The sequence below is a fragment of the Carassius carassius genome, chromosome 6 (assembly GCF_963082965.1).
Source record: "Carassius carassius chromosome 6, fCarCar2.1, whole genome shotgun sequence".
Classification (NCBI taxonomy): Eukaryota; Metazoa; Chordata; class Actinopteri; order Cypriniformes; family Cyprinidae; genus Carassius; species Carassius carassius.
This window is the reverse complement of record NC_081760.1, coordinates 28,730,090-28,748,329: the sequence shown is the minus strand read 5'-3', so window position 1 is coordinate 28,748,329 and position 18,240 is coordinate 28,730,090. Positions and strand designations below refer to the sequence as shown.

The window sequence follows — 18,240 nt, the reverse complement described above, 5'->3', positions numbered from 1 at the left end:
AATTAAATTAAAAGAGACAAGATATTTATGTTTTATTTGTATCCTAAACGATGAGAACATTACGAAGCACTCAACACTCTCTTGCAGTGTCTGTTTCAATCATGCGCGAAGCTGGAGGGTGCTCTCCAGCAGAAAGTCCAAAACCGACTCTTAGAAGTAGTAATAACTTTTGATATGCAGGAAATCCCCAATATGGACAAAGGCATCCAGCCATTGCTGTAGCTAAGCTGAATAACAAGCATGAACCATAACTAATGAAACGTAAAGACAATAAACGATTGCGACAACATACTGTTTGTGTGTTTTTTGTCTTCTCCAGGTAATAAATAAAGTATATGATTGATACAGTGCAAACTGACATAGCATTTATAACCGTAGCTACAGAAGCCATATAAATATATATAATGTCCAGCACTGTTGCTATATCTTAGCCAATTAAAAGACATTAAAATATTGTCAGTTAGACAAATATACATGAATAATAATAATTATTTATTTTCATTATTCCAATTACATCCCCCCCCCCTTACTTCTGAAATGATTGCTACGCCACTGCACTGTAACATAACTGAATATAGAACTTTAGCTTTATGCTGTGTTATCTTGAGTTTAGGGATACGTTTTTTTTTTGTGGCTCCACGTGAATTTTATTCAGTGGAAAAGGGACCAAAATGGCACTTTTAATGTTAAGGTTGCAGACCTCTGGTGTATGGGCATTACTGTCTCCTATAAGCATTTGGAGCTCCCTGGATGAAGTAAATGACTGACCAAATGTTACCTTGACAACGGAATGCCTGCCTGCAGCATTCAACACTCCATCAGTTATTGCAAATAATTATTTATTATTATTATTTTATTCAAATATTGTCTAATTGTGTCTTACTTACAATAAAACTTTTTCAAACTAAACTTGCTTAAACTTGCTTACACTACCATCTTAAATCATTTTTTAATCACTAACGAAAAATATTTTGTATCACATTAAAATAGACAAATTTAATCAGCCTTTTCTACTCTTCTGCCTACCTACACTAACTCTAAATCAACCCTAACTTTGCTTTAAAAAGCATCGCAAGATCTCCTAAAAGAAGATCACATGATCACAAATGGAAATCACTTTTGTGAAGTGACCATTGCATGTTTCCTTCACTAACAGACTTCTGGAAGGGCCCTTCATTTCAATAGTTCACTTTCATTTGGACCGTTCCTATAAATGTTGTCCCCTTCCTGAAGTGCCCTTCAAGGGCACAAAAAAGCCTCTTGGAATTTGCTCCCTATTTAAACTGTTTAAAATTCGTCCATCTTCTATTCACCCTCAAAGCATCCTAGGTGCATGTGACTTTCTTCTTTCAGAATAACCCAATCGAGGTTATATGAAAAACTTTCCTTGCTCTTCCAAGCCTTTCAATGGGGGTAAGCGGGTGTTTGTTGTCAGCAGTTCAGAAGATGTGAAATAAAGTGTGCGCATTTGTAATAAAATGCCCCAAATGTAATAAACACTTTTTTTCTCATATCTGCTGACTGTGGGACGCAGAAGACGTGCAGGCAGAAGATGGACGATGTATGCGTCAGGCATGCACCTCTGGGAAATGTAGGAGCAAAGGAAACAAAGTGTCCTTACTTTATCAAAGGAAAACCAGTCTCCTCTTGGCTTATGATGGTTTTCTTTACAAATCCTCATTTTGTGCTTCTAACAGGCATTTTGTTTTATTCTCTCTCCACGCTCGTCACTAACCACGCAGCGCTGCCGAACTACAACATCTGCCTGCACATGCTAGAAACGTGCTAGCATCATACTAATCATGCTAGAATCATGTTAGTAACATGCTAGTGACTCGTAACCCATGAAGTCGGAAGACATGGCCTAGTGGTTAGAGAGTTTGACTCCTAACCCTAGGGTTGTTGGTTCGAGTCTCGGGCTGGCAATACCACGACTTGGGTGCCCTTGAGCAAGCCACCGAACCCCCAACTGCTCCCCGGGTGCTGCAGCATAAATGGCTGCCCACTACTCCGTGTGTGTATGTTCACTGCTGTGTGTGTGTGTGTGTGTGTGTGTGTGTGTGTGTGTGTGTGTGTGTGTGTGTGTGTGTGTGTGTGTGTGTGTGTGTGTGTGTGTGTGTGTGTGTGTGTGTGTGCGTGCATTTTGGATAGGTTAAATGCAGAGCATGAATTCTGAGTATAGGTCACGACAATTCACTTAACAACATGCGAGTAACTTGTTAATCATGCTAGTAACAGCCTAGCAACCACTCTGAGAACCCTAGCAACCACCCCAGGTAGACTAGAAACCACCTAGCAACAACACCATAGCAACCACCCAAGGTAGCCTAGCAACAACTCTGGGTACCCTAGCAACCACATAGCAACAACTAAGCAACCAAACCAGGTAGCCTAGCAACACCTTAGCAACTATCCCAGCGAGCACCCCAGCTACCCTAATAACCACATAGAAACACTCAATCAACCACCAATAATACCCTAGCAAATGCATAGCAACCTCTTAGCAACCACCTTAAATACCCTAGAAACCACATAGCAGCACCCTATAGCAACCAACCTGGGCACCCAAACAACTGCAAATCAACACCCTAGCAACCACTTAGCAATACTTTAGCCACTACCCCAGGTACCCTAGAAACACCCTAGCAACCACCTTGAGTACCCTAGCAACTACCCTAGAAGCCACCCCAGGTACTCGATTGATCTGTTTTTCTATGTCTGTTCTTTTGATAGCCTGTATTGCCTTCAAAACATTCAGACTTGAATCTTTAAAACTATTTTAAGCATTTCAAACTACACCAAATGGAAAACTTCAAGCTTTTAACATTTTTATAAACTTTCTGGCTAGGCTTTTTCAAACAAACTTGAAGTTTGTCTACAAACTTAACTCTCTAGCTCTATTTTGAGGTAGTTCATATCAAGCACTTAACATTTAATTATTATCCAAAAATCATCGTAATTGATTTGATCAATAAAGCAGATAACATGAGCATTAGCAGATAATCTGTCCTGGCGCAGTGACAGTGGTGCAGATGCGTGTGTGTCTGTGACCGGAGTTTAACCGCTTCTGTCTACTATGTGTTCCAGAGGTATAAATCCCCAGTGCTGTGCTTGCAGAAGGAAGGACGATCATACGTCCTCTTTTTCCTGAACATGTCCTGACAGGGATTTGCAAATTGCATTGTTTGTTGCTATTGTTTTCTTTTTGACGTGCTCTCTACAGTCATACATTAAATGTATGTGTATTCGCATTGCTTTGACAGCTCTCTGTAGATCCCACCTTGTCGCAAACCACAACTGATTACAGTTTTTTTCAATTGCTTACACGCAATTTTGAAAACAGAGTTCTTTTTGTCAAAATATAATCACAATTATACAAACACCACAATCAATTAGCAAAATTCCTAGATTGTTTGCAAAATGACACACTTCATTCAAAACATATACACATATTTGTGAAAATGCTATTTGTTTTCATTTAACCAACACAGTCATCAATGATCATACACTATTGCAGCGAGTTTCACACTGCTGTGATAAATAAAAAACACATTTGTAAAAAAAAAAAAAAAATTGATTTTTGGCCTGTATGTAAGAGATAATTTAGGTGACAAAAAATAGTGAGAAACTCACAACATTATTCATGATTTGTTTTGAGATATAAGGAGAATGTAGACAAATACTGTAGGCCTACTATAACCTTACCAAGCACTGCACAACACTTAATGCTGTAGACTGAATATTTCAAGTATTTATTTCAATACTTACAGTATTTCTTACCATAATCAGTTACAGTAAATCAACCAAGAATGATATCAATTACTGTAAACAAATAAAATCTATAGACAAATAAAAATTACTGCATGAATTACAGTACATACACTTTGACTCTGAAGAAAAGTAAGGTAAAAGTAAACAGAAATGAAAGAAAACTACTGTAAAAGCAACAAGAATACTGTAACTATCCGTCTCTCCGTCTGGCTGGATCAGGCCATAAGATTTCATCCACATCACAGGCTATGTCTTCATTGGCAAGGCACCTTTGGAAGAATCGCCTTGTGTGACGAATCCACCCCTGCACTGAAGCTGCTTCAATAAGATCACATGGCTGTTCCATGGCCTGAATGAGGGGCAAACGGTCATAAGGCCGCAGGTCATATACCTTCCACCGCCACGCTGAAAAAAATTATTCTATAGGATTCAGGAAGGGGGAGTATGGGGGAAGGTATAAAACTTAAAAATCAGAGTGATCATGGAACCAGTTCTGGACCAGAGCAGCCCGATGAAATGAGACATTGTCCCAAACGACAATGTACCGCATCTGGTCCACTTGGTGTAATGCTGTGACAATCTCATGCAATCGGTCAAGAAATGCAAGTATCAGATTTGCATTATAGGGTCCCAGATTTGCATGGTGGTGCAGGACCCCATTTTGTGTGATAGCAGCGCAAAGGGTGATGTTACCCCCTCGCTGCCCTGGCACATTGGTGATTGCCCTGTGCCCAATTACATTTCTTGTTTCATTCTTGTTTTTGCAAGGTTAAATCCAGCCTCATCCACATATATAAATTCATGTTGAATTTCAGCAGCATCCATTTGCAAGACTCTCTGAAACACATTAAAGAAAATAGGATGCTATTCAATATCTATAGCACAGTATTTTTTTTGTGACAGAACATTATGAGCAGTGCATGATACCACACCATAGTCAGATGAACAATGCATACCTCCACATACTCATTGCGCAGATGTTTCACTCTTTCTGAATTTCTGTCAAATGGTACCCGATACAGTTGCTTCATGTATTTTTGATTTTTCTTTAGGATTCGACCTAATGTTGACGGAGAGACTCGTTGGATGTTATTGAAAATATTGTCATCATTGATGTTGGCTTGGATTTCTCGTAGCCTGATACAATTATTGGCCAAAGTCATGTTCACAATGGCGGCCTCTTGTGCACGACTAAACATAGGGCCCCTTCCACCTTGGTGTCCTTGACCCTCAATCCTATGTAAAAAACAAAACAAAAAAAAGATAAATATATATATATATATATATATATATGTATACTGTGTGGTTAGCTTACCTGTTTTCTCGATGAAATGTCCGAATTACTGACGCAACAGTATTTCTGCTGAGATTTGGTTGAACTCTTTGTCCAGCTTCCATCAGTGTCAGTCCATGGTTAATCACATGGTCCATAACTGTTGCACGGATTTCTCGAGTCAAATTTGGTCCTCGTCTTCTTTGTTCAGGTTCTATCACCTCTTCAAGTCCTTCTCTACCTCTTCCTCTACCTAGGTGTCTTCCTCTACCTCCTTCTCCTCTTCCTCTACCTCCTTCTCCTCTTCCTCTACCTCCTTCTCCTCTTCCTCTACCTTCTTCTCCTCTTCCTCTACCTTCTTCTCCTCTACCTATGCCTCTTCCTCTACCTCCTTCTCCTCTTCCTCTGCCTTCTTCTCCTCTACCTATGCCTCTTCCTCTACCTCCTTCTCCTCTTCCTCTACCTCTACCTCTACCGCCTTCATCTCCTCTTTGAGCTCCCCCTCTCATTCTCACTCTTCTTCTTCTTCTAACTCCTTCTATTTTTGTTGAACACAGGTGAACTCACCTGCTGCCTTTTATAGCACACCTGAGTGCTGCGTTTTCAAATTAGCACATGTGTGCTTCCACACCTGGTAGATGTGTTTATCCAATTCATTCATTAGTGTGGTTATTGGCAATCCGGTGCTTTGTAATTACAAGGAAGTAACCTCACAATCCTTATCTGTGTCTAAGGTGTGAAAATGTGTGTAGAGTTTTACAAATCACTGTGTGTAATGTTTTGCAAAAAGGGTGAAGCAGACATTGTGTGTAATGTTGTGCAAATATGTGCAGGTGTTTTGCTCATTGGAGTAAAATTTTGCTAATTGTGTGGAAATTTTAATTTTAGTGTGTAAACAATCGTAAAAAACTGTAAGTACAGTACAATGCCTGCATGCTACTGGTCAAACTACTTTTCAATATGAAAACAATAGAAAACAAACAGCATCATCTAGTGGTCAGTCAACAGTACTGGCTTTAAAAAGATGAGAAAAATATTTATAGGTAGGCCTATTGGCAGCTTAAGTAGATCAGTCACAGCTGGAACCAAGCAGTGTTTATAGTAAAATGAAACATCTCACAAGGAATTTCATGTCAAAACATGCGATAACATCAAACAAGTGCACTCAAGCACTATACACAGTGCACTTACGAAAGACAGACATGTAAATATATGAATTCATCAGCATTTAAAACAATAAGATCAACAAGGGTCAAACTATCTGCTATATCTTGTTATACAGTAGCTACAGGTGCATATGGCATGAACTGGTTAGGTTTTCTTCTTATGGTCTGTTCCTCCAGAGGGTGCTCATACTGTACCTAGTATAGCCTCGCAAACCTAAACCTGACAGGTCTAGACAGAAAGTATCTGTCTGCCTTCATCACCTTAAGCTTTCTCTAATATTGTAGGAAATGGAGATGTCAAAGAACATAATTTTAACTTTTGCCAAGAAAGGTTGATGCCTTTTATTACAGAAAGATAACAGGAAAGAGTAGGAGGGAGGAGAAGTGTGTGGAATTAGGAAATTAGACGCTTGCTTTTTTTTTTTTTCCTCATAGGAGCACGAAGGTCTCGAGGTTTCAGACTGCTTTGTCACAGCTTTGGTTTTACTTGCTCCAAAATAAACTAGGACATGTACATGAGAAAGTGTTTTGGCAGACAAAAAGAATACTACAACTCATGATATTTAAGATCTTTCTCACTAACATACATACAGCCTGCAATAAATAGGGAAAATGTAAAAGCTAAATTATCAGGTTCAGTTATGTGCACTTCTGAAAAGAATATTGTTTTTTTTCTAATGTTAGTAATGCTAGAATATTTGTCAATGAATGTTGCATAAATGAGCTTTGCCACCTCTTGAACTAAATTTAGGCCAATCATTCTTGTTAATTACAAATCATTTGTAACATCATCTTGTTTACTAAATTAGGCTGCTGTTGTGACTGTTAGGTTCACTTATTTAGAATCTTATTTAAGGTCTCTAAAAATGTATATACATTTTAATCATTATTAATCATAGGGGTCAATTTCTTGAAATTGAGATTTATACATCATCTGAAAGCTGAATAAATAAGCTTTCCATTGATGCGTGGTTTTCTAGTAAAAATTTCAAGTTCACTTGAGAAGCAAAATTACTTATTATATTAAAAGAGTTGATTCCATTATTATATTATAAGAATATAAGTTGAATTTACTTTTTAAAATGGGCATAAATCTAACAAAATTTGTCTTAACATCATTCATAATTTTGATAAGTACATTTTATCTTGTTTAAACATTGTAAATGTAAAATGATAGTAAAAAAGATTGCCTTGCCACCTCCTGAAATGACAATCAGGCACCTAGCCATGTCTTTTCCTTGTCCTTTAATTTACAAACATCATCTTGCTCAGTGCTATTAAATTATTGCTGGGACTGATTACATGCACACAGTCTCACAGCCTATGTCAAAAAAAGTGCAAATATGTCGAAATGACTCTATAAACATAAACCAAAAAAAAAAGTCTTCTAACTAGTAAACAACAAACTGCGGAGGATACACAAATACTTTGCCTCTAAACAACCTCAGAACAGAGCAGAGAGGAGCTGGTGTGTGAGATAGAAGTGACCTATTTCCAGAAAATGGTTGCCTGTGAACTTGAACTTGATATGATTCATCCACTCAAGACCGGATTATGTATCCTGCCAAATAATGCAATTTATTAACATGGAGTGTTTGACATTTATCATCTTTTGAGGGTTGAACCAAATTGCTTTTTTACATAATTTTTCTCAATTAAAAAAAAAAAAAAATATATATATATATATATTATTAAATGTGTTTGAAATAGTGTCCATGTGAATCACGCACCCAACATTACTGTATATTTTTCTGCAACTGCTGCTAATATGTTTGGAGAAACAAAATCAACTGTGTTATAATTTGTTTGTGCTGTCCATTTCAATGAGATGTGTTTGTTTGCACAGATAAGTGTCACATTCCAGCACTGTGCCGATCACACCTACCTGTCTTCAGGACAGCGCTAGAGTCAACTAGCTTTGCAAGTTGATTTGGATTGTGCCTTGATGAAATAACACTACAGAATGTCTGAGATCACCTTAAAAGGAAAGTAGGTTACAACAGAACATGGTATCCAGCAACATTCTTCAAAATGTATTTTGAGAAACTATAAACTGTGAATTATTGGAAGCAGAGGAAGTTCTGGATTGCAGCAAGCTATTTCATGACAACTGTCTGTGAGGATTAAGGATAGTAATGAGAGAGAAAAAATTTCAAGGAAGTGAAGAATAAACTCATCCTCAACTAGTCCCACTAGGGGGTGTGGGGGGGGGGGTCTTGGGGGGTCTCAAAAAACGCCTTGACCCCCCATTTGACCCCCCCACCCTCTGGAGGGTTAACAAAAAAAAATATATATATCCGGGATAAAGATTCAAAAATGTTTCTCTTCAAACTACGTAGAACAATAATAAATAATTATTATTTCGACATTTATTATTACACTGAACCGAGAACCGTTTCTGTCGGACGCGTCCAATTCAATGACACTACGCATGTGTGATTCAGCGTGAAGCAGACCGACACACAGAGCGTCTGAACCGAACTGATTCTTTTGGTGAACTGATTCTGTGCTAATGTTATGAGCGCGGGTAAACCGAAGGCTTGAATGAAGGGCAATCATCGCCAATCACATTACATCGAGCGCAAAAGAACCGGTGAACCGTTTTTTTCAACTGCTTTTTTTTGCAACTTCCACCAAGGTGCTTGAGCACCTGCCCCTTTGCCCCTTAAATGCCCTTTTGTCAAAGCATAATTTCCTCTATTTTTTTAAATAACATGCCCTTTTGTGAATGTTTGCCCATGCCCGATCTTAATATTAATACAATTTATGAATAATTTAGCCGTAAATAAAATGACCCACATGATGACCTTTCACCTGACGATGATGACCTCATCCGAGCTGGACGATTCCTCACACCGCAAGCGCATTTTTTAATTTCTGAAAAGTGATTTTGATGTTTATTTACTTATTATTCTTTTACAAGAACGATATGTTATGTGAGAACATTCAGATATATTGCTCTGTGTAGCCTGTAGTGTAGAAGTAACACTAGCGTGCTGTTTGAGGGAGAAAAGTTTCACAGGCGTCGAAGGGTCTGGTCTTTTTCATGTTATTTGACTAAATATATTACAGTACTTATTTATTTTTTAACACGTAAAGTGCCTTAAAAATAATTATCACAACACTGGTAAGGCTTATTCAGATTTTCATCATGAATCAGTGTTTTTAGAGGATTTAGCTGAGTGAATGATTCAAATGACTCACTCACAGAGATTTTCACTTGTCATCATATACTGGCATAAACCTTGTGAGACTGACGTTGCTCTGGAATATGAATAAATTAATAAATATATATATATAAAAACATTTAGCTCTTTTTATTTATTCCTCTTCATGAATGGTACAGGACTGAATTAATGTCACAAAGTCTGGATTTCCTCTGCATGTTGCTGCTCCAGAATACAATGTGGGATACAAATAGTAAGTAAACTGATTGTGATGTGATCTTAAACATTTATTTGATTGCAATCATAAAAGTCCTTGTAAATTCTAAAACAGTGTCAGACACTTTAAATCAGCTTTGAAAAACAATTCCAGAGTCATTTATCAAAATACATATTCATTGTACAAATATTTTGCCTGCGTTCAAACTAATAAACAATATCAGCATTGGCTTTTCAAAATAAATGTATCATATAAATATATTTTATGTGCAAAAACATTCAGTAGCGTATGTATAAAGTGTATCAACAAATTGCCTATTTTTCATATTTCTAAATTATTACTGATATCTAAAGTCAGTCCAAGTCAGTCTTGAAAGAAAGGCACTGTAATACTGTGGTGTTGTACTGTAAAATAGCATAACAATTTTTTAATTTGTAAAAAACTATGTCACTGGTCATAAGTAGTTCAGTACATAATTGTTTTTTTCTTCCTAATTTTTCCTTTGAAGCCCAGATGCAAGGACATGTTAATTGTGCTCCTCTATCTTCACATTTTCATCCATCTGAAGAAACTCAGGCACACTTGTACCAGTCGGCTGTTTGTCCTTCATATCACACATCCGGGTTCCCATCTCTGACATTGTCACTGCATGAGGACATTAGGCTCAATGTTAAATAGTAGATCATCATGACCACGCCGAACTTCCAGAAGGAGGGGCAAGTCTTCCTGAATTGCCTCCTGTAATTCTCCAGTGTTGACCAAAGGATGGCCGTTTAGCTTCACTATGACATCACCTGTTTCGAGCCCACCTCTGTGAAAATGAACCAATGAAAGGAGAATAACGTATAACGTGATTGGTTTTGGATTAATCAGTTCAGAATGTTTTTGAACATACTGTATGGAACAGCATGATTAAAAATGTATGCTTAAAAGTCATTTAGAAAAGAATCTTAAATGGACTGAAGTTATTTTTTGGCTGACACATACTTCTGAGCTGGGGAGTCTGGGACAACTTCATGGACAAGAATTCCACTGCCGATATCTGGAAAGTCTGAATTATACCATTTTAACCCCTGGACTAGGCTGCGGAAAAGAAGAGAAACAAAAAACCTGAGATCTGAGGAAAAGAAAGCAGACACAGTTGACTACTTTTAGAAAGGTTACTGATTGAACCTTGATTAAGCTATGAAATCAGTCTATGTTAGCTTTATTTTGTAAATCCGACACTATTAAATGAGCAAAAAGCTTTGCTGTTGATACACAACATACTTCTCTGTTAAAGTGACCATTTTGATTCCAATAAACCTTTTCTTGGGGACTTTTAGATCTGGAAGAAAAACAATTCTTTTTTAGATATTTGTACAATTTCATGGTGCATTCAAGTTATATCAGAAAGATTGTATTTACAATGTACACAAATGCTATATACTGTGTATATATGTGTGTGTGTGTGTGTGTGTGTGTGTGTGATATTACTGTACAATTACAATAAAATAACGATACAGTTTACAGAACCTTACAATTAAAACATCTTGCACTATTTTCTGTAGTTTTTTATTTATTCTTTTATTTTTTATTGTTGTTCTTGCTCCAGCCAAAGTGATTTTAATGCATCTGATTTTGTTATTATGACTTCATTAAATACAAACTTCCCAGGAAGACTTGAACACACCATTAGATAACTGTAGTACTCTGGACTGAGTGTTATTCACAGACAATAGCTTAGCATGAACACTTGCATTGAACAAATAACTTGTCTTTTTTATTCGTTTAACATTGAAGCAGAGAGTTATATTGACAGCAGGTGACTGGGACATATTCATGCAAAGCAGTTCCACATTATGTTTGATAAACATTTAACAAACGTTAAACAGCCTTCTGGCAAAAACATATCCTCTTTACTTCCTCTCATGGTAATTTAATGCCATAACAGACCAGTTAAATGTTGATTCTGTTGTAGCTTGCATTTTTAATTTCATCAGGCTGGCAAGATGACTAGCGGCTAGCTAGCAAAGTGAAATTTGCTAGCAATCACCTCACCTGGGGCAGTCTTCATAGCTTGAGACTGTGTGAAGTTTGTCCTGACTACCCTTTGTTTGACTGAAATCAAAGTAAAGGACATCAAGGATGTAATAGATGGGGCTGTTTCACACATTTGTGTTTTGTAGCCAAGTTTTTTTAACTGGCAGGCCATCATTTAAGAGGTGGCACTCACAAAAATGAAATGAACGTCCATTGACCGTTTAGATTTCTGCATGCTTACATTTGTGTTGATGCATTAAAACTTTTGTGATTAGTGCATTAATTCTGTGCTTGATGCTTACCTTTCTGCTCTTTATCATTAGATTCATCAAGGAATTTACTGATTCGGTCTGACGGAATTGCAAAAGAGATCCCTGCTGTGACTTTTAGTGTGTTTATTCCGATCACCTCACCATCCTAACATAACAGAAATATTATGTAGAAAGCTAGTACTATAAAATGTATCTAACCAATGTCTAACTAGATGTAAATATTCCTTATTACTCACCAGATTAACAAGTGGACCTCCTGAGTTTCCATACTTCCCATTGTTGAAGAATAAAAAGGGGAAGAGAGAATCAAATTCAGCCCAAACAGTTTTTTTTTAAAGATCTAGTGTAGCCTGCAAACAGCATTCTCTTTTGTCTTACATTGATGATGGCGTCAGTCTGGATGTAATCCATGTCAGAGTCATGGATGCCGAGCTCTTTTCCATCTCTCAGTGTTGTGCTTACGATGCCTGTTGTGACTGTGTTCTGAAGAGCAAATGGACTGCCAATGGCAACCACAAACTCACCGGGCCTCAGGTCAGCAGACTGGCCCAGTGATAACACTGGCAACTTTTTCTGCAAGTGAAATAACACAAACAATTCATGCAAATAAAATCAACTGAAATATGATGCAATCAATCTGTTCACCACTGATGGACCTTTTTTCTTCATCAACGCTCCCTACAGGATGCAGGTTATGCATTTGGTCAAAAGAATCATTAAAAAACACTGAACAAAACAAGTAACTTGCTATATTTGGAATAACACTTATATATTATATGTCATATCTTTGAGATTTTTATATGGCATAAATTGTAAGAGTAGTATGGTAAAGTGCTTTTCCCAATTAAGCCACTGTTTTTATGAGGGAGTCATTAAATTAATAGTTGAATTACTACCATAAATAGTACAATACTCAATGTTTTTACATCAACAGCAAGATCTTTTAAAAATAGGACGTTGAAACAGTGTCAAAATATCAACCTTGATTTGATTTGCAAAATTTAACAGTGATTCCATGACGTTGATTCACTTCAACAACTGGGAAGGGGATATGAACTTCTGTTCATGGATTTTTAATTTATAGGTTTTGCTTGGCTCAAAACCACACCAGAAGTAGTAGGTCATTCGGGTTCTTTTTGCATACTCTATTATGAGTACTGTGAATTCAGACATACTTCCTTTGACACATACTGTTTTTCACCTGCTGTATAGTATGGACATTTGAAATTTTGAATGCTGCCCTTGTTTTTTTAGATTCCTGGTTTTCTTGTGTTTTTGTTTCATTTTAATAAATTGCTTGCATTGGATCCTATGCCTCTCTGCCACTGGGTTCACCAATGTGACGAGCACTACCTGAACAAACTGGACTGATTTCATTACTTGCAAAAACACATGGGCAGTCTGTCCAAAAGATCAGATTTGAAAAACGGTGCAGACTTAGAATTGGGTGCAGTGTGGAAAAAGTCTAAGGCTGCAGAGCAAAATATGGGGAAATGACATGAGCTGCTATAAACAGAAACAAAATATCTGCAAGCAATCCAGACTCTCTGACGTGGGAACATTCCTCAGGTTTATGTTTTGAAAGCAGTCCCTACTCTAAATATTTTTTTCTTTGATACTCTAAATCAAAAATGGGCTGCGGAAATGATCAGATCCATATGAATCAGGAAACAAAACAGCTCTTACAACACAGCACCTCTTAAATTCCCATACACAAATGTAGGTCAACGTGCAGCAGGCTACCATTACCAAGTCCAAGTATGTCTACATGAGGCGGATTGTGTGATATAAACCATCTGCCTCTGGAGTCATAAACATAGAAGTTAAGAGTCAAAGGTGTAGCCAATTTTGGATGATGTGTGCTGAGGTTTTATACTCTGTAAGTTTTTGAAAGATAAAGTCTGGACTATTGACTAATAGGCTTTGTGCCAGAAAACACTGTAAAGGAAAATAGGGTAACAGCAAGAAATTGTTGAAACGGTTGAAAATTTAGATTTGTCAGCCTCAAGGCCTTGTTCCACATTCACAGTATGATAAAAAATAATAAAAAATAAAAGAGACCAGGGAAACCATTTAAATTGTCTTGTTATTTTTAACATTCTTAAAAAGATTAAGTCATTAATGTTTGTGAAATGATTCTCACCTTCGGGTTAATTTTGATAGTGGCGATGTCAGATTTCTTGTCAATGTCTCTGATGGAGGCCTCGTATGTCTGGCCATCGTGTAGCTGCACTCGTAGACTTTGACGGCCGGTAACTGGTGCACTGCTAGCAACCACATGAGCATTGGTCACAATCAGACCGGACCGTGTCATTATGAATCCAGAACCACTTGACAAAGGTACATGACGGCCAAATAGTGGATGGCTGGAAAAAAACATTGAAAACAGTGGTTTTTGCATGACTAGGTGAACACTTCTTTTCTAGTAGTGCTTGGAAAAAAAATTATGCCAAAGCAACTGTTGGCCATCAGTGAGGTGAAATGAGTAGAATGCTACATTAAAACACATTTTCTTGCAAGTCTTCAATCAGTTGCCAAAATAACACATATATTTGGCCCTAAAAATAGTTATCACCAATATAATCATTACCAGGAAGACCAGAATTGTATTTACTTCAGGAAGAGCTCGACATGTACCACAGCCGGGGCAATCTTCTCCACCACATCAGCGATAAAGTTAAACTTGTATCTTGGGCTGTTCAGATGTGCAGGACCTATAGTAGCAGGAAGAACCATTCACGTCAATGATAGTACATGATATGCCAGATACTGGCATGTATTAGCAATACTTTACTGTTTTTGGTAAAAAGCCTATACATGTGTAAAAACAGTTATTTTAAGTTAGTTTTTCCCAATATTACTGGTCAAATAAATGCAGTCTTAATTGAACTTTTGACCAGTACTGTAACTATTAGAGGCTTCCACAGTACTGCTCAGAAATAATTGTTCTATTATGTTCATGTTACTCCCATAGAGCATATAACAAATAACAGATAAGAAATCCATTGTAATCATTTTGATCTCTGCTCATCTGTGGCTAGGTGTGTCACATTTATTACTTCCCTCGCATTCTGTGGGCTGGATGCAGATGGCATTCTGCCCAGATTGTTTCTTCTTTCCCAAAAGCTTTGGGAAGAATCTATAAACAGTGTTGCATATTTTGTTTTGCACTTCAATACAAAAGGACTAAAAGCTGTATTTAGATGATGTCTATGTTCTCTGACTCTGAGTTAAACTACAGCTGGCACTGGAATAGTACGAGGAACTAAGAGTCCACATCTCACTAAACATCCAAAGTCACACTGATGTTTCTGCCTTGTGCATATCTTAGCACTAAGTAATTGTCTCTAGGTGAAAGAAAAAAGTTGTTGTTATGTATAGAAAGTTCAGAGTAGAATCCTAAAATGCAATTGGAGACAGTGTGAAATTCCAAGAAGTCTCAATCAGACATCACACAGGAAGTGCAAACTAGTGCATGTCCTACAACTGACTCATGCTTCATTCAGATTGGCTGCTACTTTTAATTATTAGTTCCACTGCTCCGGGTGTGTGTTCACAGTGTGTGTGTGTGTGTGTGTGTGTGTGTGTGTGTGTGTGTGTGTGTGTGTGTGTGTGTGTGTGTGTGTGTGTGTGTGTGTGTTCACTGCTCTGTATGTGTGCACTTTGGATGGGTTAAATGCAGAGCACAAATCCTGAGTATGGATCACTATACTTGGCTGAATGTCACATCACTTTAGTTCAGATCCACCTTGCAGTAGTACATAGTACCTATATAATGAAATGTAATATACACCATAGGTAGCACTTTATTTTACAGTCCTGTTCCTCATACATAATATGTACATATTAATGTTATTACAATAACTAGGTAATAACTAGGTACTGACCTAACCCTAAACATAATCCATACCCCATTTAGTTACATTATATTAACAGTACTTTCTTAAGAACACTGTAAGTACATGTGTAAGTGCATGTACTGTAAAATAAAGTTCAATTTATGTTACCTGTAAGGTGTATAATATCTAGTGTATGATACATAATTTTCACATGGGCCTACATACATTCTCTGAGCAGATGAAGACACGTTTATAACATATATAAAATCCCCATGTGTGTGTAGGCTATATGTCAATAATGTAGCCTACATGATGATGATTACCAACCATATGTCAACAATAAACATTTTGTTTATATGTTATTAAAATGTCAAAATAAAACATATTAAAATAGCATACATGCAAAAAAAAGTGTTTGCTTTTATAATCAACATGTCAAACTTTTTAACAGGTTTTATGATAGATATACACATAACATACATGTCTAGAAATGTATTACGCACATAAAAAGGTAGTTGAAGTGATCAGTGACTGACCTGAGCTTAATGGTGCACATGGACCCTTATGCGTTTGGGATATTATGGGAAGCCCTCGCTGTTGCGCTTTATGCGCGGCTGCCCTCATCTTGCACAGATTGCCGTAGGTCTTTCCGTCGCTGCCACACACTCTGTGAGTTGTCTTACACTGGCAAACACCTTTGGAAAGTCGCTTGCCGGGTGGAAGTTTACATTCTAGCCCGTCGCCACACGGAGCATCGTCCTTCCGACCGCACGGCGCGCCCTCGCCCAGGCTGCACACCAGACAGCAGTTGCAGTTGTCGGGCACGTACCCGCTCGGGCAGCTCGGACTCGGACATTTATTCACATCACACTTAGATGGACATTTCGTCTTCGGTTCGGCCACGGCGAAGTCGTGCGCAAAGAGCACAGCTGCTGCAAACACGATTGCCTGCATGTTTCCGAGTTGAGAAATACAGTTCAGGTGCCCAGTTTGAGATGTGTCCATTGAGAGCTCCACACGCTGATGTAGGCTAATGATGCGTGTGCGTCTGATGTGAAAATTCCTAAGGTTAAAACTTGCTCTTCTTTGTGCTCTTTATGCTGTCATGTAGAAACTGTCTCCCTGATTCTCACACTCAGACAAGCGCTCGCTCCCTCCACTTCACTGCTTCTGAAGGCTAATTACACTCACACACTGCAAGGCATGAGAGAAGAGCTCTTCAATGAAGTCACTGCTCCACTGTCCAGTACAGATCAAGCACGTCAGATCAGAACATTATATACTGTAACACTCATTATTATAGGGGTTAATGTCATTTGTGTAGACTACAGTGAAAATGAAAAAGAAAAAAAGGCTTATTTTATCTTTACGTTGTCTCTACTCTAAGTTGTGTCAGTGTAAGTTGTGTTCAGCAGTGCATTGCTTGGTGAAATGGGTTCCTTGTTAGACTTCTAAAAAGGAATTAGGTCCCTATTATTGACTTTTGTTTCCTGCCCACTGTTCTTTTCCTTAATTAACCCTGGAGCTGTGTGAAGTACTTTTTTTATGATGGATGGATGCACTTTATTTTGCTTCAAAATCTCGACCACCATTCACTGCAATTATGAAGCTTGGAAGAGCCAGGACATATTATATATAGTTTTTCACTAAACCGCATTCTCTGAGCCAAATTCTTAATAACCTTAACCAATTTGTCAAATAAATCACTCTTTCTGCAAAACAAATGCCATGGGTGCATCCATCAATCTGAGAGGTGAAGAGCAAGACCAAGAACAGTCATTTCAGATGAAATCAGAGCTACTGTGATCATGTGAACATGTTCTAGTGAACACAGAGTTCAGCCTAATCAAAGTAGATTCTCTGTGGCCATCATAATACACAACTCACACTATTATAAGTTATGTATTATAAACTATTGTAGTGTAATCTATATGTTGTAATATTGTTACTGATCCACTGAATAAACCATTTATAATATCAACAAGGCAGCAAAAATCAAGGGAAAAATAGCCTACAAAGGGACACAAAAAGGAGAAAATACCCCACCCAGAGGAGAACATTAGCACTACAAATGTTTACTTTTTAGATGTGTTTGTGATATTTTGAATGCAGTGATTAATTTAGCAAGAGATGAGAGGCATTTTGCATTCTGTGTGTGCAATTCTTGGATTTGTGTGCACTAAGGGAAGTCGTGGCCTAATGGTTAGAGAGTTGGACTCCCAATCGAAAGGTTGTGAGTTCGAGTCCCGGGCAGGCAGGAATTGTGGGTGGGGGGAGTGCATATACAGTTCTCTCTCCACCCTCAATACCACGACTTAGGTGCCCTTGAGCAAGGCATTGAACCCCCAACTGCTCCCTGGGCGCCGCAGCATAAATGGCTGCCCACTGCTCCGGGTGTGTGTTCACACAGTGTGTGTGTGTGTTCACTGCTCTGTGTGTGTGCATTTTGGATGGGTTAAATGCAGAGCACAAATTCTGAGTATGGGTCACCATACTTGGCTGAATGTCACTTC

General features: G+C 37.9%; 1 protein-coding gene across 2 annotated transcripts; it reads right to left on the bottom strand.

Moving 5' to 3' along the window:
* Positions 1–9,643: 9,643 nt before the first annotated feature.
* Positions 9,644–16,916, bottom strand: htra3a (HtrA serine peptidase 3a). Of its 2 annotated transcripts, XM_059552556.1 has the most exons (10): positions 16,264–16,916; positions 14,503–14,602; positions 14,032–14,254; positions 12,267–12,461; positions 12,125–12,157; positions 11,919–12,033; positions 11,635–11,694; positions 10,864–10,921; positions 10,582–10,677; positions 9,644–10,405 (listed from the first exon to the last, which is right to left on the bottom strand). In XM_059552556.1, the coding sequence occupies exons 1-10, from the start codon at positions 16,730–16,732 to the stop codon at positions 10,237–10,239; spliced, it is 1,518 nt and encodes a 505-aa protein (XP_059408539.1). In that variant the 5' UTR covers positions 16,733–16,916; the 3' UTR covers positions 9,644–10,236. The 2 variants fall into 2 exon arrangements, with proteins under 2 accessions (XP_059408539.1, XP_059408540.1); XM_059552557.1 differs by lacking the exon at positions 11,635–11,694.
* Between the last annotated feature and the right edge of the window lie 1,324 nt (positions 16,917–18,240).

Coding starts and splice junctions, on each gene's coding strand:
- htra3a (XM_059552556.1), bottom strand. CDS start 16,732: ATGGACACATCTCAAACTGGGCACCTGAACTGTATTTCTCAACTCGGA. Junction 14,603..16,263: donor ATGTGCACCATTAAGCTCAG/GTCAGTCACTGA, acceptor CTGCTACTATAG/GTCCTGCACATCTGAACAGC. Junction 10,678..10,863: donor ATGGTCACTTTAACAGAGAA/GTATGTTGTGTA, acceptor TCTTTTCCGCAG/CCTAGTCCAGGGGTTAAAAT.